The sequence below is a fragment of the Oryctolagus cuniculus genome, chromosome 1, assembly GCF_051225735.1.
Source record: "Oryctolagus cuniculus isolate XC-2025 breed Fujian yellow rabbit chromosome 1, ASM5122573v1, whole genome shotgun sequence".
Classification (NCBI taxonomy): Eukaryota; Metazoa; Chordata; class Mammalia; order Lagomorpha; family Leporidae; genus Oryctolagus; species Oryctolagus cuniculus.
This window is the reverse complement of record NC_142867.1, coordinates 233443334-233458688: the sequence shown is the minus strand read 5'-3', so window position 1 is coordinate 233458688 and position 15355 is coordinate 233443334. Positions and strand designations below refer to the sequence as shown.

The 15355-nt window shown below is 65.0% G+C and overlaps 1 protein-coding gene across 3 annotated transcripts in view; it reads right to left on the bottom strand.

Moving 5' to 3' along the window:
* Positions 1 to 15355, bottom strand: part of ASS1 (argininosuccinate synthase 1) — a 40838-nt gene that overhangs the window by 15427 nt on the left and 10056 nt on the right. For 2 of the 3 annotated variants that reach the window (XM_051840798.3, XM_089321381.1), the window contains exons 6-12: positions 12154 to 12210; positions 10533 to 10607; positions 8082 to 8152; positions 7721 to 7751; positions 3719 to 3809; positions 1372 to 1456; positions 804 to 868 (exon numbers count right to left, since the gene is read on the bottom strand). In XM_051840798.3, coding sequence (XP_051696758.2) covers positions 804 to 868; positions 1372 to 1456; positions 3719 to 3809; positions 7721 to 7751; positions 8082 to 8152; positions 10533 to 10607; positions 12154 to 12210 — 475 coding nt within the window. Of the gene's footprint in view, positions 1 to 803; positions 869 to 1371; positions 1457 to 2145; positions 3810 to 7720; positions 7752 to 8081; positions 8153 to 10532; positions 10608 to 12153; positions 12211 to 15355 lie in introns of all 3 variants that reach the window. The other variant, XR_016225984.1, reaches the window with a different exon arrangement.

The window sequence follows — 15355 nt, the reverse complement described above, 5'->3', positions numbered from 1 at the left end:
TCTTTTATCTCTCTGTCCATCCACCCATCCATCCCTCCATGTATCCATCTGTCCATCAACCCATCCACCCATTCACCCACCCATCCATCCACCCATCCATCTATCCATGTGTCCGTCTGTCCATCCATCCATCCATCCATCCACCCATCCACCCACCCATCCATCCATCCATCCACCCATCCGTCTATCCATCCCTCCATGTATCCATCTGTCCATCAGCCCATCCATCCACCCATCCGTCTATCCATCCCTCCATGTATCCATCTGTCCATCAGCCCATCCATCCACCCATCCATCTATCCATGTGTCCGTCTGTCCATCCATCCACCCACCCATCCCGTCCATCCATCCACCCATCTGTCTATCCATCCCTCCATGTATCCGTCTGTCCATCAGCCCATCCATCCACTCATCCATCTGTCCACTCACCCATCCACCCACCCATCCCATCCATCCATCCACCCATCCGTCTATCCATCTATCCATGTGTCCGTCTGTCCGTCAGCCCATCCATCCACTCACCCATCTGTCCCTGCTCTGCCTCCAAACCCAGCAGAAGCCACCCAGTGTCCTCTAGCCTGGCCCTGGCTCCCGCTCCCGAGTCCCTCTCAGAGCCCCGACCCTGCCACAGCCCCCCTTGTGAAACCTCACAAGCCAGCGGCCAGGTCGTGGTCTCTCCCGTCATGGAGAGGACACAGCAGTCTGGTGGGGGAACAGGCCTCGCCCGAGGCCCTGCACGCAGCACGCAGTGTGTGAGCAGGTTGGGGGTCCCGGGCGACCGGGGCGGGGCTGAGCCCACTCACCTCGGGACTTCATCCCGATGAAGCGGTTCTCCACGATGTCGATACGGCCCACGCCATGCTTGCCCCTAAGGACAAACGGTCACTGAGGTTCAGGCGTTGCCACCAGGCTTGGGGTCACAGCCGCCACCCACCCAGCTGGGCTCCTGGCTGCAGGCTGCGCCCCTCCCAGAGCCACAGAGCAGGGCGCTAGGTTCCACCTCGGGCTCCAACTCTGAGAGGACATCCAAGCCAGGTCACCTGCACCGTGTACCCATTGTACAGGTGGGGACACTGAGGCCCAGCTAGAGAAAGGATTTCCTGGTTTGCTCCCTTCGGTTAGCTCTGTCCTGGGGCCTTGCCTGGCCCCAGCCACGTTCCTCCTCCCTTTTCTCTGGGTCGCCCAGCTCTGCCCGGGGAGGCGGCCAAGCTCCTGGAGTTATTCTCTTCCAAGGCTGACAAGGACCCCAGGGCCCCTCCTGCAGAGCTGAGGCCTCAGCCCAGGGGGTCAGGGTCTAGGGGGCGGGCACCCTGGATGGCAGGGGTGCAGGAGCGCCCACCCGGGAGGCCCAGCAGTGCCGCGGGCACTCACGCGACTTCGTTCAAGTAGGTGAAGAGCTCCAGGGAGGTCCGGTGTGTGGTGCCGTCCTTGACGTTGGTCACCTTCACGGGGACCCCTAGGGCAGGAGGAGAGGGCGCTGGGCCTCGGGCTGGGCTCCCACCGCCCCGCCCCGCCCTCTCCCACCGCCCCGCAATGCCTTAAATGGATGTGACAGATATGGAGTCGCTGGGACTCCTTCAAAAGCCCGGAGCAGGTTGAGGCCTGCTGGGGGGAGGGAAGGGGCGAGCGAGCCCGCAGAATGAAAGGGGAAATGCAATAAAAACGCTCTCCCCCACCCTCCCATTCTCCTGGCCCCCTTTGCATTTAGGGGCTGTGAAATTGGAACCAGGCCCTGAACTAATTCAATTTCACGCTCCACCATTGTCTTAGGCAGGAATACCTTCTGTCCACCAGTCGCCCGGGCCGCCTGGCCGGGGCGCGCGCGCACACTCAGCCCCGCCCCCCCCACGTCTGTCAGGTGCACCCCAAACCCCGGCTCCACACGCAGCCCCGGGCCGGGCGTGGATCCTGAGAAGCGGGGTCTGGGGTGGCAGCAGGGCCCGGGGAGGCACTGGGGGGGGCGGGATGAGGGGGTGGCAGCGCGGTGGGGGGGGCTGGTGGGTGGGTTCGGGGCTGACTTTGAATAGGGAGCGGTGTGAAATGAGCAATAAATGTATTAGGGGCTAACAAGAGAGCCGTAACAGTGACAAAGAAAAGCTGTTCAAAGTTGGAGACTAATCCCCACCCATCTGCCCGGCTCATTACCATGTAGGGAGCCACCGGGTGCCAATCAGGCTTCAATAGCCGCCTTCCAGTCTTTATTAGCCGGGCGCCGCTCGGAGGGCTGTGCTGAAGGTGCTGTCAGCCGCGCCATTCTTAACCCCCATTTCCAGGGGTTTTATAACTTGGTTGTAAATTGCTATTAAATGTAAGTCTGCCCAATAATGAACCTTAAGCCCCTCTCGCCACCCCCCCGCCCCTGCCCGCTCCCTTTCTCTCTCCCTGCCCGGCCCCTATTATGGGCCTCGGACGGGGCCTGCCCGGAGAAAGCCTCTTAGCCTTTAAAATAGTTAATAATTAGATTAAAACTTCAAATAAATTAACTAGAGAGTGAATGGGGGGGCTAGGCAGGGGAGGGGCCGCCCGTCTTTTCCCTTCCACACAATCCCCGGATCATCACAATGGACGCCTCTTCTGCCCGGTCCCCGGAGAAGGCTGCTGCAGCCTTGTGCCCGGGACCCTCCGCCGCCTGTGGCCCCCTCCCCTACCCGCCCGGCTCTGCCTGCCCGGGAGGCGGGGAGGGGCTGCTCGCTTGGTCCCTCTCTCTCTGGGGCGCGCAGGGCAGAGTGGGCATGAGCTGGGCTTGGGGCTCCAGCTGCCCCTGGCTGGCAGGAAACCCGAGGGGGGCAGCCGATCGAGGGGCACGGTGGGGATGCCCGCTGGCTTGGCCGGGCTCCTGGGAAGGCCTGGAAGAGGCGCGTTGGTGAAGCTCGGAGAGCCGGCACCTGTTTTAGGAGCTCCAGGGGCGAAGGTGCTGTCGAGGTCGCCCCGGCCAGGGGGAGAGGGGTTCCAGCCTCTGCGTCCCACACCGGCCTGCTCTCGCCCTGGGCATCCTGGGAAGGCCACACTGCAGGGCCCTCCCGCTGTCTCCCTGCACCCGTGCAGGAAACTGCTTTGTGGATGTCCAGGCCTGCGATGCCCTTGTGCCTCCTTCTCAGCTCCTCCAGCTCCTGCCCAACACCTCCTCCTCCAGGAAGCCTCCCTGATCTCTGTAGCCTTCCTGGGTCCCCAGGGCCCTCAACTCCGACCAGGCAGGCGCCTTCCCACCTTCCCCTGGGATGAGAGACAGCTGGGCACGCGGGCCAGGCCTGCAAATACTTCATGTTGAGAGCAGTGAGGATGGGGGGAGACCAGGGTGCTCCCCAGCACCAAGGAGAGGAGAGGGGGCAGCTTTGGACTGGAGGGTGGGGGCGGCGAGGCAGCTAAGGTCCCGGATGTGGATCAGAGGGGGTTACTGGGGCTGGGTCTTCCCAGGCACACCTCACTCTGCACCGGAAACACAGCAGGTCCTCGACCCTCACCCCAATTCGACGGAGGAGATGGAGGCTTGAGAAAGTGGAATGACTCCCTGCTGGCTGCTCAGAGGACTGGTGCACCTGCAGTCCAGACCTGGTGCCCGGGCCCGCACGTCGGGCAGCCGAGAGCGTGCGCCTCGCTCGGCGCTGAGCGCTCCGGGCAAGCGGGTTCCTGGGGGCCCGTGCAGCCCCTGCCCGGGTCTGGGCTCCAGAGGCCCGAGGCTCCCAGGCAGGACGCCGGGGGCTGCGAGGCGGGCACGTACCTTTCTTGAACTCGATCTCAAGGACGTCGGGGCTGTTGGGGGCTTTAGCTGGGTCCTCGGTCTTGGTGTAGAGCCCTGGAGGTGCTTGGTTCTGTGGAGAGATGGCAGGAGGTTAGCAGCGCGGGGTGTCCAGAGCTGGGCCAGGACGCCCCGCACCCCTCGGCCCCGCAGGACCCAGCCACGGCGGCGGGCGCCTCCCCACCAGCCCCCAGCCCGGAGCCGGCCCCCGCTTGCCAGGGCCCTGGGAAACAAAGGGCTGGAGAAATCAGACAATTTTTCCCCTCAACTTGATCTCATCTTTCTCTTCGACGCCCCCACAGCTGGGGGTAGAATAGCGGGAGAGGAACAAGTCAGGCAGGAGGAAGTGGGACTTTGGAGGGGCGAGGGAGGCCCGCTCGCTCTCGCCCGCGCCGGGAATTGGGGTTTATTCTGCAAAGCTAATGACTGCGCGTGACCCCAGCAGGTGCTCTGGCGAGCAGAGCCGTCCCCCGGGTGTCCGAGGTTAATACTCACAGGAAGAAAAGAGAAGAGGAAAGCAAAAACCCATTTGAAAACACATCAACCTTTATGCACATTTTCTTTCTGGAGCGTGTTGGGAAATGGGCCTCTCGCCTCGGCGCGGTGGCGGGGGGCTGCTGTGCGCCTCCCCCGCTCCCCCAGGCTGTGGCTTGGACACTTGCCACCGTGGGGCTGGGGGCCTCTGGGGCCTGACTGCTCGGGTCCCTGCTGCGGGCATCCCGAGGCCAGCTGTTCCGTCCACCTGCCGACACCCTGGGAACCGCAGGCCCTGAAATCGTCCCTTGGTGGGCACGTCACCACCTCACTTTCCCCCACAGCTGCTTCTGGGTTCTCGGCGGCCCGAGCGCCTTGAGCCCCATCTACAGATGAGGAAGTCGAGGCTGAGGAGTGGGCTGGCTTGCAAGGCGCAAGTTCCCTGTAGGCCGGGATCTGTGTGTCTTACTCCCCGTCTGTCGCCCAGCGCCGGGACACGTGGGCAGGGTTTTCAAAAAGCTCACGGGAGAATAATGCTACTGAAGAAACCACGCGAGGATTTCACTGGTGTTATCTTTCAATTTCATTTTTTACACACTTTTTAAAGTGCCCTCGGAGGTGTGGGACTTTGGGTGTGAAGGAAAATACCCCCGAGCCAGGAGTCAGGGTCTCAGCCGGTGGGGCTTTGGGCAGGCTGCCTTACCTCCTCGAGCCTCAGTTTTCCCACCTGTGAAATGGGGGACTTGAGACTTGCCCTTGACGGGCTTAGAGTGTAAGTGCACAGGCAGTTTGTTTCTGGATGTGAAAACGCCAGGCAGGGTGCACGCAGTGTGGGGCTGTGCTGGCGCCCGGGACAGCAGGTGCCTGGAGCTCTGCTGAGCTCAGACAGGGCCCGCAGGTGAGCCTCACCTCCAACAGCTGTGCGGCTGGGCCACCTGCTTCCTGCGGCCGTGGGCCAGCAGAGGTCTTACTGATCCCAGGCCTGATGGCCCTGTGTACCAGGAGGAAAACCAAGGCACTGGGCAGAGGTCCGACTCGGTCCTCTTCCCGACCCCTTCCTGTCTCAGCTGCTATGGAGCCCAGGCTGGGGGCCAGTGAGAGGCTTGGGGTGGGAGAGAGGTGGCACCGTAAGCTTGGGGTGGGCATCTGGGCTGGTTTCTGGGAAACAGCAGGCTCCTCTGGTCTCATGGGCTCTGGGAAGCCACTTTCCCCGGGCACAGACAGAGGGCAAAAAGAGCAGGGGTGGGCCTCCAGCAGGCTGGGGACAACGCTGCCACCGTCCTCTCCCGACCCACCCGGGACTGCCCCAGCCCAGGTCTCACTCAAGCCAGGGCCCCAGCGCTGGGGTCCCCGCCCTCACCTCACCCAGGCCCACCTCCACCTGCAGAGCCAAGCAGGAGGAGGTGTGCATTGGGAAGACAGCCCCCCCTCCCCGGCTGGGTGGTGGGCACCTTGCGGCAGCGATTAAATAACATAACTAAATAAAAATAAAATGACATTTGCTTTGCATTCCGAGGTGGCCTGGGCGCCTGCCTTCTTTTTTACTCTCTCTCCTAAAAGCCCAGTTCAAATGACAAATAGTTTGTTGGTGAGTATCAATGCCATCTATTTTTCCCTCCCAGCAGGAGGGCTCACTTCCAATGTCATTGGGGGGGGGGGCGGCGCTGCCGCAGGGAGGGGCGAGCGAAGAAAGAGAGAGAGAGAGAGAGAGAGAGAGAGAGAGTGGGGGGGGGAGGGCAAAAGAAAGCATGAAACAGGGCCGGAGAAGGAGAAATTGGCAGCAAATGGCCCATGCGCTAAACCATGATGTGCAGGCATGATCGATGCCGCGCGGGGCTCATTCACCCAGCATCTCTGGCGGGCCGGCGCCTGAATGAACTCTTTCACTGCGGCCGTATGAAGTTAAAGCAAGTAAATGTCTATCTTTCTTCGCATTAGCTGCCTCATTGCCCTTCAATCAGCCCTCATGGAGGCAGAAAATGGCCCAGCCATCTGCCTTGAAGCCCTCCCTTCCGCAGGCCGGGGGGCTTTTTTGGGAGAGGGGGAGGGGCACCGGCTCCACTGGATGGGTCCACGCACACGAGAGCAGGGCAGAGATGTTGCTGTGGCCACGGCGGCCGGGGGGTCCTGGCGTGCAGCCCCCAGCTTGGGCCCCCCCCGAGGGTCCCTGTGGCCAGGCTTGCCAGGGCGGCTGGGCCCTGGGTGCCCCCTCCACTCGCACCCAGCCCCGCCCAGCCTGTCTGAGAAGGAGCGGGGTCCTTGAGGGGTCCTCTAAGGATCTCAGCCTGAGGAGGGGGCCTTGCCACCTGGCACACAAGGCTCAGAGGGGCTGAGTAACGTGCCCAAGCTTGCACAGCAACAGGAAGCAAGATGGACAGAGGGTGTGGGCCAGCCCGGGCCCTCATCAGGCAGGAGGCCTTGGAGGGGCCGGACCTGCCCACAGCAGTCTCAGGATGTCCTCCCGCCTCCACTCTGCTCGGCTCCCCGGCCTGCCCCTTCCCGGGGTTCCTTCTGTCTGGTGACGGGAGGGCCTTGGCTGCCTGGAGAGGCGTGGGGAGTGGGCCCCCTGCCTGGCCGCGCGGCCCCCCTCGGTGCTGACTGACTGGCTAATTAGGAGGGGCTGGCCTAAGTGTCTCGGGGTCAGCAGAGCGTGAACTGGAAAAACCTGTGGCCAGCAGGCGGCAGCCCCCGGGGGGCAAGGGTGCCGCTGTCCCGAGTGCCACGTTCCACGGTCGCTCGCTTGGACCCCGCAGGGCAGTGCAGGGCAGCCGGCACCCTGGGCTGGGCACTGGTCCCCGCCCCCCGCAGCCCACACCCAAGGCCAAGCCCCCCAGAAGCGCTGGCTGGAACTCAGGCTGGCACGGCCTGGGCCGCCCACGTCGGTGAAAGTCTGAGGCACCAGACCCCGGGGGACCAACCTGGGGTCCCGTGCAGGGCTCCGGCCTGCTCTACCCTCGCCCGCACCCCCGCGCCTCCTCCTATCCAGCTGCTCTTCTGGGATCCCCAGAACCAGCCACCCCGGGGTGGGTAGGGCTGGGCCAGGGGGACACAGTCCCTCCCTCGGGGACAAAGAGATTTTTCTCTTCGGTGATAGATTTCGCTCCCCCACTCACGGTGGGCAGGGGGAGACACAAAGAAACCCCCCGGAGAGAGAAACCCTAAACTTCAAACAGGGCTGAGGGCCCAGCTCGGGTCCTGGGGCTCTGACTCCCTCCCCCGCCCCCCATCGCAGGCCAGGCCCACCCACAAGTGTCTCATCTGCCTAATTACTTCTTTATTGTCTCACAATCACACACACACTCTCTCTCTGCTGCCCTCAAAAAACCTCCTTCCCCTTCATCCAGCAGCAATTAGGAAAAGAGGGGGCTGGGTGGGGAGGGGCGGGATACAGGCAGGGCTCCCACCCAGCTCTGAGCCCGCCCCGTGAAATTTCAAATTAGGCTCCCAGTGCCTCGGACAGCGTTGGCAGGGAGCAGCTACCAGCAAAGACGGAGGGGGACGCGCAGTTACCTTGGGGTTCTCCAGGATTCCAGCCTCGTAGCTATGTCGGGAGAAGGAAGGGGGCGGGGGTCAGTATATGGGGGCCACAGCCAGGCCACCCACCCCCGCCACGTCCTGCTGGGCCCGCGGTCTCAGTGGTTTTTTCCTCTTTGCCCAAGCGACTGCCACCAGCCCTTTCCTGCCCATCCTGCTGGCTACGGCAGAAGCCGTCCACCCCGGGGCTCCACCCGTGGGGCGCCTGCTCCCCGTGGCCTGGCTGAGGCCCCTCACGCCACCAGGCAGAGGGGCAGTGAGGGCAGACGGAGCTGGGGGCCTCTCCGCCCCCACAGGGCGGGGCCGCGGCGGGGGTGCACTCGTGGGGCTGACCCACCTGATGTGCATGAGGTTCTCATCCATGCTCCACGGGTTCTTGGGGGTGACCGGGATGGGGATTCCGTGTTGCTGCAGGTGAGAGACAACACAGGGCAGCCGTGAGGGGCTCTCAAGGTGGCGACTGCCCCAGACTCCGCCCCACTCCTGCCCCTGGCTAGCCTGCCCCGGGGAGGGAGTGAGGGTCTCACTGACGGACATAAGCATGTAGAAACTGTAAGATCATGCATCTGGAGGACAGCGCTCTCAGAGGTTCCTTCTAGAACATTCTACGAGTGCACACAGTGCTGAGCGTGTCCCTGAACCAGCTCACTAACTCCTACCACGAGCCCGTCAGCTGGACGCTAGGACGGCCTGAGCTCCCACCGAGGACCCAGGGCCAGGTGACGGCAGGGGCCCCCGCCACGCTGTCCAGCATCACGTGGCTGGCAGCCCCGGGAGCCGCCCCTCCCTGGGCCTGGCGTCACTCACATACCCTGCGGCAGGAGCACCCCAGGCAGCCCCAGCCCCAGTGGCTTGGGGCCCAGTGGCACTCTGAGTCCCAGAGGGACCACTGCTCCGTTGAGGGGGAACACAGGTTTCCACCATGACCTCGGGCTACAGGCCGGTGGACGCTGTCATCGGAGGCCCCCTACTCAGCCTCCAGGAAGCCACCGTGGTCTCTTCATGCAATCTTAGGAGGAGGCCCCCCACCCCGGGGTCCTAATGGTTCTGGGAGTGAGCGCTGGAGCCGGAGAGAGGAGGCTGGCCTGGGAGATGCTGCCAGCGGGGGGCGGGCCACTCACTGCACTCGGCAGGGGGTGGAGCACCTGGGCCGGCCTGGGCTCCAGTTCCATGTCGGCATGGAACTGTGGTCTTTAGGCTTTGCCAGGAGACCTGACTCGTAAGTCGCTGTCCACTCTATAATTTGTCCACGCTTCCACTTGAACCTCGTGGGCAAATCCGGACACGGAATTTCCAGGGGAGGGGCTTGGTGTGGGGGTCGAGAGCCCGCCAGGTTCCCCGCAGCTGCCTCTGATTTGGGGGCAGTGTGGGGTCAGTTCTGCCCTCTCTCTGCCCACCTAGTGGCATGGAGAGGTGAGGAGGGGAGGGGCGGGGCAAATGGGACAGCGGCAGGGACAGTCCTCAGCCTGAAGAGGTGGCCAAGCCCCTGTGCCCGGGACCCCCCGCCCTGCACGCACGGAGGGTGCTCTGGTCCCCGCGCCTGGCCTCGCCTTGGGGTTCCGGCTTGGTTTGTTTTGTTTTTTTAAAAATGACTTCCAGGGGCAACAGGAGGGAAAGGTTCTGAGTGTGCCTGCCTTGGGCGAAGGGTTTGGGGGTAACATGGCACCTGCCCGAGCGGCCTTTGGCTTCGGCCACCTCTGGGTGTCGAGAGCAGGGTTCTGCGAGCCTTGTTGGGTTCTGCCTCCTGTCTCAGCCCCCGCGGGGCTCTGAACGTGGGACAAAGCCTGAGGCTGCTCTGGTATCCTGGACATGTCCTGGGTGCCCTGCCACCCCTCCCTCCCCAGAACGTGTAGGATCGCCCACAACTCATTCTGGACCTCCCCCTGCCCCACCTCCAGAAAGAGGGAGGGCAGCCCAGGGGGCAGCGCTCCCTGCTGGACAGGTTATTCCTGGGGACAGCTAAGCGCTTGTCCCCCAGATCAGGGCGGGGCAGGCCACAAGGCAGTGGTGGCTGCTGGGAAAGCCAGCGCCGTGGAACCGAGTGGAGACCAAGGCGTGGCGGCCCGACTGGAGGCGTGAGGGTGGACGGGGCAGCGCTCACGAACCATTTTTCTTAAAAACGAGACGCACGCCCCATTCCGTGTCATCGAGGAGACGTCGGGTGGGGGTGGGGGGCTAGCCAGCCCCAGCTCCCTTAATAGCTCTGCTCCTTGACAATTTGTTTGGCAACATATGGTCTTGCCCTTGTAAATTCCCCCCTTAATAATCAAACAACAGATGGTGGAGAAAGTCCTTCCTCCCAGCGCTCCCGGCCCTAATGGGATGCTGGCTGCAGGGGCAGGGCGCGTCCCCCACCACGCGGCACCTCTCGGCCGGCCGCGAGCGCGCGCACAGCCAGCCGCGGCGCCTGCTATTTAGAAACCTGAGCAATTTTCTGGTGTGTGCACCGGGCCGCCTTCCTCCGTCTGATTGATTGAGGCTGTTTGTCAAGAGCTGCCATGGAGTCGCTAAAAAGAAAGGTGCCCCGGGGAGCGGCTCCGACTCTTGATGCAAAACTTCTAATGTGTTTTATTGCAACTTGTACCTCAACAGGGGCTGCCGCCACCGACGGCTTTGTCCACTGCAGGCCCCTCCGAGCGCCTACCTGCTCCCCGGAAAGCAACTGGGCGGGCACGGGGGAGTGCGGGGAACCCCACCCCCACCAGGGAACAGGGGCTGGAGGAGCGGGACCCCCCCCCGGGAGTGCCCAGCCCAGGACGCGGGCAGGGTGGGGGAAGGCGTGGCCTACCTTGGCGTAGTCCATCAGGTCGCTGCGGCCCTGGAACCGGTTGTAAAACTCGGGCATCCTCCAGGGAGCAATGACCTAGGCACAGGGCAGAGGTCAGGACCGGGGCGGGCAGAGCTGCTGGCTCCCCCTGGACCTTTCACGGCACAGCTGGCCCCTGTCCCTCCGAGAGGATGGGGTCCATGACGTGCGGCCTGGAGTCCCCGTTACACGGGGGAGAATGGAGCCTGTCCCGTGGGGGCGGCGCTCCCGGGCAGAGCGGCTGTGTCCCCTTCGGGCCTCAAGGCCACTGCTGGTGGGCGGTGGGGTCCAGAGGTGACCCACCCCGCCCCCGCCCCAGCTACCCCAGGGAGTCGGACAGAGCCTGGCAGGGACCGCACTCACTCCACTTGGGGCCAGCTGGCCAGAGAGGGGCGGGGATGGGTCCCTGAGAGGAGCCCCCACGCCCGCCCCCACCCAGGGAGACAGGCAGGCCCCAGCAGTAGGCAGGCGGGCTGGGGTAGGGCACCCCGGGGTGGGGGCGGTGTTCAGCCCCCAGGCCAGGCTCAGCGCTGGGCACACCCTGTCCCTGTCCCTGTCCCCTCTGCCAGCTCCTGCCCCCAGCCCCTCTCAGCCCTCGGGGCTTGGCGGGTGCAGACAAAGGCCCAGAAACTGGACACTCTGGTCCCCAACGCTGCGGTGGGAACCAGAGGAGGGCAGGCCCGGGGGCCAGTCGCCAAGCGGCCGCTCTGCAGCGCCTCCCAGCGGCCTGGTGGGCAGGGTCCCGACAGACCTCAGAGCTCAGCCACGCACACCCCCAGGCACCGACAGATCGTCCGCTTAAAGGGGAAAAATGGAGACCCCCAGAGCCCCCTGGGGTTCCGCGAGGGAGCAGACCCTCGGCAGCTTTAGCCAAAGTGGCTGCAAAGAGGATCGAATCCAGGCCTGCGCTGGCTGCCACTGTGGAGACCCCCCCCGCCAGGCGCCCACCAGAGTCTGGGCGGGCAGGAGGCTGGGGGGCGTGGCCTCACTCGGGCTCCCTAGGTGGACGGGTGCATCTTGGGCGCAGGTGTTGAGTAAGAGACGCAGGGACTGAGACGTGGCTATCAGAGGAATCAGAAATGGCCCACAGGGCTGGCCTTTCCTCGCTTCACTCCACTCTGGCCCAGGAGCCCCGGCCTGACGCCCCCACAGTAGACACTGGAGGAGTGGCTGGCCGGCTGGGTGGACCAGGCCCAGGCCCACGGGCAGGCGCAGGGGCGGGGCGGTGGCTGGCAGGACAGGGCCGTGGGTGATTCCCTGTCCAGGACCCGGTGTGAGACGGGGCAGCCAGGCAGGATCCAGGGCACAGCTTGGTGGCTGCGAGGGGCTCAGAAATCGGTGGCCAGTGCCAGCGCCGTGCCAGCCTGCGGCCAGGAAGGCCAAGGGCAGGCCCCTGGACCACACCTCCAGGAAGAACGAAAGGGCAGGCAGGACGTGGCCGCCCCAGGGCTGGTGTGAGATGTAGGAGCCCCGTAGATCGGAGCCCGCGCTGTCCACGGGCACCGTGGGCACCGTCCCTGTCCTGTAGATCCTCCTAGAACCCGCGGTGGCTCCTCCCGGGGCCGCCCCCCGACCCCTCCCCAGGGAGGCAGCTGCGTCTCACCTTGATCTGGGGCGCCAGCGAGTAGCAGGTGAGCTCGAAGCGGACCTGGTCATTCCCCTGCAACAGACGGGGCCGGTCAGGGCCGCGGGGCTGAGGCTGCTCTAGCACCCCCAGGGACCCCGCTGCCGCCGGGCAGCTCCAGCCGGGGCTCCGGTGGAGGCTGAGGGCCCAGCTCCTGCCCGGCAGTGCCCCCAAGACTCGATCCCCGTGAGCACGCGGCACGTGCAGGACCCCACGCGCCCAGCGCGTGTGCCAGGCTGTGGGTGTCCTGACTGCTGTGCGGTCCAGGGTGGGGTGTGAGCTGGGGGGGCCCAGGATGTTAGCACATCTGAGTGCAGGGGTGCGACCCCTCGGCGGGGCTGGCACACAGAGGGGTGTGTGCAGTAGGATCATGTATGTGGGCATGTGGCCAAGTACACAGTGTGTGTGCGCGTCACCACACGTGTGCAGTGCAGTGTGCATGTGTGTTATATGTGTGCACAGTGCAACCTGTGTGGGCCCCATCACATGTGTGCATGTGTGTCATCATATGTGTGCACTGTGCGGAGTGTACGTGTGCCATCATGTGTGTGCACTGCTCGGGGAGTCCCATCATGTGCGTGCACGCATGTCATCACGTGTGTGCACTGTGCAGTGTGTGGGTGTGTGCCAGCACGTGTGTCCACCATGCAGAGTGTGCATGTGAGTCCCATCACGTGTGTGCACCGTGTGTTCAAGTGCCACACGTGTGTTGCGGGCAGTGCAGGGGACGTCTGCCCAGGGGCCACAGCCGAGACTCCAGCTGGGAGAGGCCTGGGGGGCCCCCTCCAGGCAGCCCCTGAGCCGCCCACACCACAGACCGGGTTGGGGGTCCTGGTCCCGGGGCGGCCTCATCTCCGCCAAGCTGGGGGAGGAGATGGAGCCGGGAGTCCGCAGGGGGCCCCTTGCGTCTCAGCTCAGAGCAGGAGGGGGCTCATCCCCGGGCCCCAGGCACCCCCCCGCCGTGGGCTGAGGAGGAGGAGGAGCGGGAGGGGGAGGCAGGCTGCTGGCTCCGGCCAGCCCAGCCCAGGCTGCTGCCGCGTCCTGCCCGCTTCCCCACGGGCTGGCGGCGCGGGGCCCCGCGCGGAAATAACAGAGCGACCTTTCGCCTACTGTGAAAACTGCACGGGCGAGCGGCGCAGGCAGCGGCTGCAGAATAACATGTTATTTTCCAGAGCTTGTCAGGTGGCGCGGAAACCCAGCTCCAGGCTCTCGCCGCGCAGCCGGGGGCCTCGGAGGGGGCGGGGGGGGGGGGTCCGGGCTGCCCCACGGATGCCGCCTGGGGCCTGGGTGGGGGGTCCCTCGTCAGCCAGCTCCTGCGCCCTGCACACGGCGCCTCCGTGAGCACACAGCAAAGCCTGCTGCCCCTTGGGCCGCAGGACTTCCAGCTGCTTTGCAGACGACAAGGTGAAGTTCAGAGAGGCGAGGCCACTTGCCTGGGGTCACACAGCAAACACGGCCATCCTGACCGTTCACGCGCGGGCAGCTGGCCGACTGCCCCGATGAGCTCAGGAGTCCTTCTACCACCCGGCCGGCCGTGGGGACAAGGGGACCAGGGGGGAGGGGCCGCACCACGCCCGGAGCAAGCGGCTCTCACTGGCAGACTCACTTACCGCCCGGGGTCCTGTCAGCCCCTCTCCTCCCCACCACGGCTTCAGGTTTCCCCAGCACAAAGGCATCCAGGCTGCCACGGGGACCCCCCATCTGTTCAGGAGCTGGAGCTCCTCTGAGAAGCCACACACACAGGTCCCCCACGCTCAGCCTGTCCGGGGCAGAGCCGGGGGCCCGTGTGGCTCTCCCCCAACCCCGGGACCCCCAGCAGTGGAGCAGCACCCCCGGTCTCCCATCTGCCCCCGGGACAGCCATACAGATGGCGTCACTGACATAAGCCCCGCCTCCCCGCACCAGTGCCGGGTTTCCAGGCCCCTCTTCCAAACCTGGGCTCAGCCCGGCTTCTGGGCGGGCAGGGAGCAGGCTGGCAGCAGGGGCTGAACGCAGCTGGTGTCTGTCTGCGTGGGCTGCTCCGGCCGCCCCACGCCCCTCCCCCTACAGCACTCCCCCCCATCTACCCCCTGAGCCCCTGCTGGGCTCCTGGGCCTCGGCCCCGCCCCACGCCTCTACCGGGCCAGCAGGTCAGTGAGACTGGAACAAGGACCCCCACAGCCTGCATCAGGAGCCGGGCGAGATGCTCAGAAGGGCCGGCCCCCCGGCTAGAACCGCCCCCGGCGCACCCCCCCGTCACCTGCTTACGCCCCAGCCCCTCCTCCTGCCTGCCCAGCCCTGGTCATGACTCCTGCAGCCCCACAGCCTCCCTCTTGCTTGATCATGGAACCCACACAAAGGACACCCACCACCCGCGACCACTGGCGCCCAACCCTCGGCCCACCAGACACTGAACCCACTCGGCAAGGCGGTCCCGGTGCTCCCCCACAGGCACCCCCGGTTCTTGGAAATTGTCTCCATGGGCTGCCGGGCCTTCCAGCGTTCAGTCATAAGGGGAAACTGAGGCACGGGAGTGCGCCTGGCACCCCCGCTGCTCTCAGAGATCCCTCACTGTGTCTCAGGTCAGACTTCCTCCTTCAAGGGCCTCTGACTGTGAACTTCCGGGATGAGCCCAGGGCCCCAAGTGGCCGCGGGATCTTGGCAGAAGGGTTCTCTGCACCCTAGCCCTGCAGAGCCAGGACTGGCACCATGGCAGCCCAGCCACCTCCTCCCCAAGGAAAGCCTCAAACCCAGGCCTCTGGCGCCCTCTGGTGGCCACCGCTGGCTGCTACTCCCAGCCCTCCGGGGGCGGGGGGTTGGCATAGGGTGCAGGGGGGCTGCCTCCCTGGCCAGCGCCAGACCCACCCACTCCCTCCACCAGCCCTGACAGCGCCTCGTTGAACCCTGACTGTGCCTTTCCCATCTGGGATCCTGCTCTCCTGGCCGGATCTTCCTTCCTTCCAAAGGAGCCAGCTTTGCAGTCCAGCCTCACTCCCTAACCCCCCTGCTGGCCCCAGCCTCGCCCTGGCCCCACCGCTTCTCCCACGGCCACAGCTCCTGCTCCTAGCCTGCTCAGGGCCTCTCGTCTTTAGGCCTTTGCACAGGCTGTTCCCTCCGCCTGGCACACTGTTCCCTGTCCACACTCTTGCCTTGGTCCCTTGCCCACGGCTCCTGTCTGCGGGCCCCCAGCTGCCAGATCACG